Source organism: Lycium barbarum, chromosome 5, assembly GCF_019175385.1.
Source record: "Lycium barbarum isolate Lr01 chromosome 5, ASM1917538v2, whole genome shotgun sequence".
NCBI classification, from domain to species: domain Eukaryota; kingdom Viridiplantae; phylum Streptophyta; class Magnoliopsida; order Solanales; family Solanaceae; genus Lycium; species Lycium barbarum.
This window is the reverse complement of record NC_083341.1, coordinates 14,473,894-14,484,078: the sequence shown is the minus strand read 5'-3', so window position 1 is coordinate 14,484,078 and position 10,185 is coordinate 14,473,894. Positions and strand designations below refer to the sequence as shown.

Here is a 10,185-nt window from a genome sequence, read left to right as displayed (position 1 = left end):
TATTTGTAATTTCTTCTATATTTAAGACCACAATTTATCCTCTCATTTGGCTCAGAGCCCTTATCCATACAACTCTACCAACCAACAAAAAAAGTATTCTCAATATAATGCTTCTTCCTTTTTGTTTGCGGCATCCTTTATTACATAGAAACTCACATATCTTCCAACGTTCGTTGTCCCCTCTTCTTCCTTCAACTACACTCTATAAAGCCATAGAGTTTCACTGTATCGGTAGTGCTCACTCCATTCCTAACCCCAGAAAACCAATCCATATTAATTGGAGTCCTCCCGCCCCAGACTATTTTAAATTGAACACTGGTGGTGCGGTTAGTCCTCATACTCTTTTGGGAGGACTTGGTGGAGTCATCAGAGACTCCAGAGGCAAGTGGGTTACGGAGTTTGTTGCCCCTCTCCCTAATCCTACTAGCATACAAGCTGAACTCTTAGATTTGTAGCAAGGGCTGGAATTAGCGCGACAATGTTGTCTAACACCTCTCATTATCCATCATTCCATCTAGATATGTTTGTTTTTGCCATATCTCTCCTTTATGCCCTTACGCCTCGTTATGCTAATATTATAAGTGATTGAAAGTGTTTGATGATGTTGTTGGGTGATCCACCAGCGCAGCTTCTGCTAAAGGGAGGCTAACGTAGTTGCTGATATGTTATTTAAGTGTGGAAGTCGAAGTAGCTCCATCACAATATAATTTTTTTTATCAACCGCCGTCTTTGTCCAGCAAGCTGTTTCGCGAGGATCTTCTTGACAAGCAGGCTGCTTGTTTTGTTCACTAAGCCGGCGTTAATACTATAGCCAGTAGTACTAGTTCCCCGACTATAACAACAACAACAACAACATATCTAGTGTAATCCCACAAGTGGGTTCTGGGGAGGGTAGGATGTACGTAGACCTTACCTCTACCTTTATGGGGGTAGAGAGGTTGTTTCCGATAGACCTCAGCTCAAAAAAAACGAAGTCAATGTAGGATTGCAAGAGAAATAAGAAAGCAAAATATCAAGATACCAAACAAATGGAGCAACACATAGTAATACAAGCATAAAGGATAATGATCTATGCGATACCAAAATTATACTACTTAAGAAAAGGAGAAGATGAGATGGAAAGGCTAGACCCCCACCTCTCTCACACATATCACTACAAAATTCAACCACCCATTAACTTTCTATTTTTTAATCCTCGACCTCCATATCTTCCTATATGAGGTCATGTCCTCAGTCGGCTAAAGTTGTGCCATTTCCTATCTAATCATCTCCCCCAGTTCTTCTTCGGCCTACCTCAACCTCTCCTAACTCCTGCCATCGCCAATGTCTCATACCGCCTCCTCACATGTTTGAATCATCTCAGTATCGCTTCCCTCATCTTATCCGCCACGGAGGCCACTGCGACCTTATCCCTTATATTTTCATTTCTAATCATATCTCTCCTAGTATGAACTCACATCCATCCGAGCATCGGCATCTCCACTACCTTCATCTTCTGAACATTGAACATTTTTTACTGGCCAGCATTCTGCCCACACAACAATGCTGGTCTAACCACCACTCTGTAGAACTTACCTTTCAGCCTAGGCAACACCTTCTTATCACAAAGCACCCGGAGGCGAGCCTCCATTTCATTCACCCTGCTCCAATACGATGTGTGACATCATCATGAATCTCCCCGTTCCCTTGTATTATGGACCCAAGATACTTGAAACTTCCTCTTTAATTTTGGGTATAACTTGTGCCTCGATATTCATTTTCATATATGTATCTTGCGTCACGTCAATGAACTTATACTCCGTCTTAGTCCTGCTTAACCTGAAACCTTTTGATTCTAAGGTTGTTCTCCAAGCTTCCAACTTATCGTTGACTCCACTATGCGTCTCGTCAATCAAAATTATATCTTCTGCAAATAACATACACCACGGCACCTCTTCTTGAATATGCCGCGACAATTCGTCCATCAATAAAGGAAATAGGAACGGGCTAAGGGTCAATCCCTGGTGCAACCCCATCACGACCGGAAAGTGTTCTGAATCACCTCCCACTGTCCTAACCTGAGTGTTCGCACCCTCTTACATGTCCTTAATTGCCCTAATGTAGGCCACAGGTACACCTCTAGACTCCAAGTATCTCCAAAGGACCTCCCGAGGGACTTTATCATATGCTTTCTCCAGATCAATGAATACCATGTGTAAGTCTCTCTTTTGTCCCTATACTGCTCCACCAGTCTTTAGACAAGATGAACAACTTATATAGTCGAGCACCCCGGCATGAATCCAAACTTGGATACCGACACATCCCTCCTCAACCTCATCTCGACCACCCGCTCCCAGAATTTCATATTGTGGCTTAACAACTTGATACCTCTATAGTTATTGCAAGCCCGACTATTTCCACTTTTTGTAACGTCCCCTTAGTTCATATGTTTTTGATAGTTACTTTTTAGTCGTTCCTTTGAGCCACAATTCTCATGTATGATCAACTTTTAATATTACTACAACAATGCCTCCATCCACTTAATAGGCCCTTGTTCTGTATATAAAACTAACTTATTCCTATTTATTAGACGTTTTTCGGGAATTGAGCAGTATTAAGATGAATTACTTTTTTAATGCTAAAGGCATAATTGAAAACACTTGTTAATTTTTGTCTTGAATTTCAAAGATAACACTCATTTTGAGATAAATTTTTTCTAAGATGACACTTATCTTGAGATTGAGGGAGTAATGTATCTTTCATTTAAAAAAAACTCACAAGTTCTAAAAAAGATTCATTCATCTCTTCCACGTGTCCAATCACATGAGCTACATGAACAGAGGGAAGAATAGATCAGTTACTTTATATACGTCAGTAATTGCAACAAATTGAAGATTTATAAGATCCTAATCCTATTCAAAATTAATTCGCCAAAGCAAAATTATTACCAGAGTCTAATCAAAGTGAACCCAATACTTCAACCAATCAAAACCAAGCATTGGGTCCTCTCAATCCGGCACAAACCCCAAAGTCCAATCTCGACCGTCCAATCATTTTCAGAAAACACAGCTAGCACAATTAATGACCGTAGATACTAGTACTAGATTAAAAAGAAACAAGTATAATCATTATGAACCATCAGATATTCTCATCTCGACACGTGTTTTTCCGTTAAAATTAAGAATAAATTTGTATCAAAGTATAATAAAAAAATATATTTGAACCGAAAGTATAATAACAGGATATATTTGAACCGAAATTATAATGAGCACATCTTTGATCCTTTTCTAGCACCAGAAGGGTATATTTGACCCTTCACCAATAAAAAACAAAGACTTCTAAAAAGTTCATTTATTTCTTCCACATGTCCAATCACATGAGCTACATGAAGAGAGGGAATAGTAATCGTTTAGTTACTTTATGTACTTTAGTAGTTGCAACAAATTAAAGATTAATTCAAAATCCCTATAATTATTACCAATGTCTAATCAAATTGAGCTCAATAATTCTAACCAATAAGAACCAAGCATTGACACCTCTCAATCCGGCACAATCTCTAAAGTCAAATCGTAACCGTCCAATCATTTTAAGAAAACACAGCTAACACATTTAATAACCGTAGATATTGGATTAAAAAAGCACAAGGATAATCATTATGAACCGTCAGATTAAATTATATACACGATCCCCACCACAGCCTTTATATATAATCCTTAACCTCCACTTCATTTAGAACTTTATTCAGTCACAACACCAAAAGAAACAGAGAGAAAAAAAGAAAAGAAATAGTTATTCAAAGAAGGTAAGTTAAATCTTATTTTTTACAGTATATATTTGGATTTTAAATTTCTTGTGTATTTGATATATATGAAGATCATGATCCATTATGCCTTTATTTGAAATTCATGTCTTTTGGGTTTGCTTTTTTTTTTTTTTTTTTTTTTTGAAATTTATGTCTACGGTTTCTATCATTTCTCTTTTTTTTTTTTTTGGGTTCGTTTTAAAAAATATTTTTTTTCTTCTGTAGAATTGTAAATCTAGGGTTTTTATGGAATGTTGGATTTATTGAATAAATAGTGATTTGCTTGTGATTAAGTATATTTTAGAATTTTGAATTTGTCTTGTGTTTTGATATATCAAAATCATGATTGATTTCTTTTTTGATAAATGAAAATTTGAGGCTAGGGTTTCTGATTATATTTCTTTTGTAGTAGTTGATTTTTTTTTTTTAAATTTATGTAGAATTGTAAATGTATGATCTTAAAGCTAGGGTTTTTATGGAATGTTCAATTTATTGAATATATAGGGATTTAACTAATATTATATTTTAGTTCATTTACTAGTTTCGGGTATTGCTGTTTTATCTTAGGGATTTTTTAAAATGCCCCCATTGTTTTTAAAAAAGAATTGTAGTGTTGGAATCAAATGAGTATATAGAGAAGCAATCTTAGGGCCTGTTTGGCGATGAAAATTGTGAGTGTTTGTTGGAGTTGCTTTTGGCCATGAAAACAAATTGGAGTAGTTTTTGCATTTTGTGAGTGATTTGGAGTGAAAAAAGTAAATAAGAAGTTTTTGGTGTTTTTCAAATTCCGGAATTTTATGGCCAAACATGATTTCCAGAATTCAACTCCGGTAAAAAGTAAAAAATATTCATAGCCAAACAACCACTTATTTACCTTCTTGTAGGTAGTGCAAAGTTGAAATCTTTCATTTGGCTTGCTTCTTAATTTTGTGAAATTCTGGGTTTGCTTCTTATATAGTTGCAAAATTGACATTTTCTCATTCTTGATTTGTTTTTTTTTTTTTTTAAATAATTGGGATGTGGTTTTCAGATGGCTCGTACCAAGCAAACTGCTCGTAAGTCAACAGGAGGAAAGGCTCCTAGGAAGCAACTTGCCACAAAGGTCTATTTTTTGCTTTTAGTTTGTTCTTGGTCTCTACTAAAATATGTTTATATGTATTAGTTTTTAACTTTGTTTTGTATGTGCATTAGGCTGCACGTAAGTCTGCTCCTACCACTGGTGGTGTGAAGAAGCCGCACAGATACCGTCCTGGTACTGTTGCTCTTCGGTAAGTACACAAATGACTTCTGGTAATTCAATATGTTGTTTATGTTTTCTTGGTCTTTAAAGTAAATCATATGCTTTAACATACCATTGTATGCATATTATTGATTGGGATTTTACATTATGCAGTGAGATCCGTAAGTACCAAAAGAGTACTGAGCTCTTGATCAGGAAGCTTCCATTCCAGAGGCTTGTCCGTGAGATTGCACAGGACTTTAAGGTAAAATTCGCGTATCATTATTGTCTAAATTGATGATACTGCTATGGAAACGAGGATGTAGCCTCTGGTTTTTTTTTGGGTATCTGATTGGTTTGCGTTTGTGCCTTTTTTTTGCTTTCAGACTGATCTCCGTTTCCAGAGTCATGCGGTGCTGGCTCTGCAAGAGGCTGCTGAGGCCTATTTGGTGGGTCTGTTTGAGGACACTAACCTTTGTGCTATTCACGCCAAGCGCGTGACAATTATGCCAAAGGACATTCAGCTCGCCAGGCGAATCAGGGGGGAGCGTGCTTAGTTTGATTGCTGAAGTAGTAGCTTTGTTGGTCGTATTTTTACTGTTTTCGTATTAGACAAAGACAATTAAGGAATTTAGTAGTAGTTTGTTTGGTGGCTGTAATATGGTGTTGTTTTGTTGTGCGTAGGGAAAACTTGGTATATTTTGTTTGGATCTCTCTCATGTTTTGTTGTCACACCTCTGGTGTCGAACAATGTTCAGTGTTTGCCTCTAATGGATAGTCCAAGTTATTGTAGATATTATTGATTATATCGTGCTTTCACAAAATTAGGATGAAGCTGTTGTCCCGGTTGAGTGGATGATGGCTTGGAATTTGATATTGAAATTGTGGACTACTGTCTCCGATGCCTCTTTTCGGGGCGCGTATGAGATATTTGCTTCTGTTGCTACTGTGAAAATGAATTAAATTTTAGAACAGAAGAGAAGTGTATCCTGCATTTAGAATTTGCTAAAGTCTGCAATTACATGTTTTCTGCTTTTTCTCTCGGAACCTCTATCTCGTAACCGCTTAGCAAATCAGAGAAGCAAGTTCTTGTCTTCCTGCTACCAGTATGGTATAGTTCTTGGCTTCCTGTTACCAATATGATTTGGTTGCTACTGTCAATATTGAGAACTGCTGTATTTTGGGAAAAAGAACTTGGAACAATTGTATCTTCAAAGCCGAGACTTGATTTTGTAGTCTAAGCGACTTTCTCCTTCATAGTTAAAGAGTCTAACTTCAACATCAAGCCAACTAAAGGAATTTTAGAATGCCTGCGGGCTCTTTGACAGACCAATCTTTAAAGGGTGAAGCATTTCCCTCGACTGAAAAACAATAAAATCAAATTTTAGCTTGGGTGCTTGAAGATATGATATAGGTGTTTTCTTAGCCACCGGACTGAACCCATGGCAAAATTACATCGAAGAGTTATCCGTATCATATAAACCAAGAAAGAAATACTATTTCAAGATAAAAAGAAAACAATTCTGCGCACTAAGAGCCCGTTTGGATTGGCTTATAAGTTGCTTATAAGCTGTTTTCAGCTTTTTTGAGTGTTTGACTGGCCAGTTTAAAGTCATTTTGTGCTTAAAATAAGCTCAAAAAAATAATTGGGCCCATTTGACTTAACTTATCTAAAGCAGCTTATAAGCCAAAAAAAAATAAATTAGACTATCCAACTTATTTTTTTTTAGCTTATAGGCATATAAGCCCATCCAACCAGGCTCTAAGAACGTACTTTTAAATTGCCAAATGTCACGTTTGTACAATGCAATGAAACATTAGGCTCACATCCATTTTGCAGCCAAAAAAAAAAAAAAAAGAGAGAGATTCAGGGAAACTCATAGATCTCTTATAGAATGTCAGCAAAATTTTAGTAGTGTTTTTTTAAGTCCCCTCCCTTTTCTGTTTGTCTAAGATCTCTCACCACATTTCCTAACCAACACCCGTTAATTTCGGGCATTGACACAACCAGAATGTTCTCTCACACGCACATAACCCTAAAAATTCTTACAGGTATTTCAACACGTAGACACGAAAATGCTATCTAGAAAGAATCCTCACAATGGTTTCTGAGTCATTTGTATTGGCTGTCAATGTTTTTTCCTAGTGTTATGTGTGTATACTGTAGATTAGAAGTTCAGAGGTTTTCTCGGATACAGTTTTTTCATTTCATTTTCTATCCTTTTAAGGTTTCATGGACTTATCTGGTCTCTTTTTTCTTTAAGTGTTTGCATGACAATGAAGATTGAATCTTTAGTAATTTTGAAGGATTTGTAAATCTGGATTACAGATTGATTCAAACACCTTTCATTTTCTTGAAATATATCCCTCCTAGGCTGACCATTTATCCAAGATATAGAACTTTTTCTTTCATCGTTCATAGTACTACTTTTTTTGGGTAATGGTGGTATCTTGACCTGCTTGTGCGCACATTTTGACTATTTAATCGGGTACCTTGTACCTCATAATGGATAACTCTACCTTACCGAAACTTAAGCAGATAGGAAGAATTTTTTGCCTTTTCCATAATTTTCATCCCGTTTCGTTCAACTTTAGGCCGCACCTTGGATGCATTTTTGTATAGGGAATTATATGAATTCATTCTTGACTTTTATCTTGTAGAAATTTGTATTGTTTTTGCTTGTCGAATTGGATCAATATGCAAGAGCAAATGGGAAAATTTGAGGAGGAGGTTAGGCAGGGATTAAAGGCTGGGGAACTGTTAGCAGAGCTAAAGAATTTAAAGGAATTACATTCTAATACTCAAGAAGAATTGAAGATTAAAGATAACAATATTATGTCTTTGAAATTTGAGCTTGAGAGAGCAAAACAGTTTCAGATTAAGTTAACAGAGAAAGATGATAGTTTAAGGAAATTGACAGAGGAATTGACTAATGCAAAAGAGAATGAGGCTCATGCAATGGATTTATTATCCAATTTCAAGAAAAGGGTTCATGAACTAGAAGCTGAATTAGCGAATAGACGATTATCGGAGTCCAAAATATTTGATTCATTTGAGCAAACTAAGATTGAACTTGAAGAATCCAAGGTTGAGCTATCTTCTCTTCATGAGGAAATTGAATCACTCGAGTCTTCTTCCGAGCAAAATAGAAACGGAAAGATTGCTTTGGAGAAGGAATTGGGATGCCTCAGGTTTGAACTTGGATTGGCGAAGGCGAATTTGGCTAAGATTCAAGAAAGAGAGAAATTTGCTTCATCAAAGGCTAAGGCATTGAGTGATGAATTGTTCTTGCTCAGAAATGAACTTAAATTGGCAACTGATGCAGAAATTAAGAGCCAAAAGGCCTTAGATGATTTAGCATTAGCGTTGAAGGAAGTTGCTACTGAAGCTTTTGAGGCCAAGGAGAAACTAAGTGCTTCTCAATTAGAACTAGAACAAGTAAAAGATGAGGCAGGACAATTGAAACATATGGTCAGAAACACCGAGGCTCGGTATGAAAAGCTTTTGGATGATGCCAAAAAGGAAAATGAGTCACTTTTGGCTGAAGCTGAAGAAGAAAAAGCTCTTGCTCAGCACGAGGCTGCTAGACTCACGGAGTCTCTTAAAGCATCAAAGAAAGAAATGTACAAATTGAGGGGTATTTTGAAGCAGGCTATAAATGAAGCGAAGGCTGCAATAGCTGCTGCTGGCCTAGCTGGAGATGAAAATATTCAACTCAAAGATTCCTTAGCTGAAAAGGAGGAATCGATTCGTCTTCTTACTCGAGAGAATGAACGACTTAGGATTAATGAAGTTGCAGCTCATGAAAATGTCGAGGAGTTAAAACGGTTGCTCTCTTCATCATCACTCAAAACCGAGGATAAGGAGCAAGAAGAGGATCCCCAAGGCAAGAAAACTTCCAGCCTCAACATTAGTGAGCTGAATTTGCAACAAGAACAAGAAAATGGAGACATGAAAATCCAAGATCACAATCACGAAAAGGCTGAGGCACTTATGGACTCAATATCTGATACTAATGAATCACCAAAATCAAAGGCAGAGCTCCATACACCGAAACAGGTACGTATGGACCTCTCTGTAACAACATCCTTACACTTATGACTAAAAAATAAAAGCCAGTTTTGTTCGGAACAGATCTTTAATGTTATGATTTACCTCTGTATAACATTGTTTTACCTATAACAACGACATGCATCTTTATAACTGCAATCTCTTCGTAAAATTACCCCTTTATAACGTCCTTACTCAAATATTTATTGATTTTAATTTACTATTTTCCCACTTTTGTTGTTAGTCATTTATTTTCGTAATAAAGAAAGCAATACTAAATGCTTTGTTGTTATACAGCCACATACAGCAAGATCTGCCTTCTCAGATGATGGAGGAACACTAAAAACAGAATATTTGTGCAATTCATCATCACTCAAAACCGAGGATAAGGAGCAAGAAAAGGAACATTATGAGGATCCTCAAGTCAAGAAAACTTCCAGCCTCAATATTATTGACCTAAATTTGCAACAAGAACAAGAAAGTTTAGACGCGAAAATCCAAGATAAGAATCCTGAAAAGGCTGAGGCAATCAAGGTATCTCATCATCGGAGAGCGACCACATCTGCCTTATCAGATGATGGAGGACCACTAAAAACAGAAGACTCGGATAGTGATAGAAGTCCTCCTAGTAGGAAGAAGAAAAAAGCGTTGTTTCGAAGAGTTGGTGATCTCATAAGGAGGAAGAGTTTTCATAAGAGGGAATCATCCACTTAATAGGCCCTTGTTCTGTATATACAACTTGAAATTGTACAGTTATTTTCAGTGTTTGAAGTTTTGACACTAGTACACAAAATGGTTCATTTATCAGAACACAAGAAATTGCAGCCTGACATTTGTGTTTATTTCGTTCATTGTTCTTTTATTCTTCAGTATTAGCTTCATCAGATGTAAGCACGAACATTCGTTCAACACCAGGTACACGATAATAGTTTCATTCGAATTAAGCTACACATTACCAATTTTTAGCCCTTTTCATTCTTAATAATTTGGTAGGGACAGCTTTACCCCAAAGTGGGACTTCCCGACATGAATCGGGATTAGTGGGCCTCAAGTGGATATCGGACAACGAGTGAGAAATCAAAAATAAAATAAAATTAGCACTTTCAAAGGAACATGAAAACCTCGCTCACCTTC

At 36.7% G+C, this 10,185-nt stretch overlaps 2 protein-coding genes across 2 annotated transcripts; both read left to right on the top strand.

Moving 5' to 3' along the window:
* The first annotated feature begins 3,642 nt into the window (after positions 1-3,642).
* Positions 3,643-5,806, top strand: LOC132640536 (histone H3.3). Its single transcript, XM_060357150.1, has 5 exons — positions 3,643-3,781; positions 4,812-4,883; positions 4,973-5,049; positions 5,175-5,265; positions 5,387-5,806. The coding sequence occupies exons 2-5, from the start codon at positions 4,812-4,814 to the stop codon at positions 5,555-5,557; spliced, it is 411 nt and encodes a 136-aa protein (XP_060213133.1). The 5' UTR covers positions 3,643-3,781; the 3' UTR covers positions 5,558-5,806.
* Positions 5,807-5,942: 136 nt separating this feature from the next.
* Positions 5,943-9,898, top strand: LOC132640534 (WEB family protein At3g02930, chloroplastic-like). Its single transcript, XM_060357148.1, has 2 exons — positions 5,943-9,060; positions 9,349-9,898. The coding sequence occupies exons 1-2, from the start codon at positions 7,699-7,701 to the stop codon at positions 9,763-9,765; spliced, it is 1,779 nt and encodes a 592-aa protein (XP_060213131.1). The 5' UTR covers positions 5,943-7,698; the 3' UTR covers positions 9,766-9,898.
* The last annotated feature ends 287 nt before the right edge of the window (positions 9,899-10,185 follow it).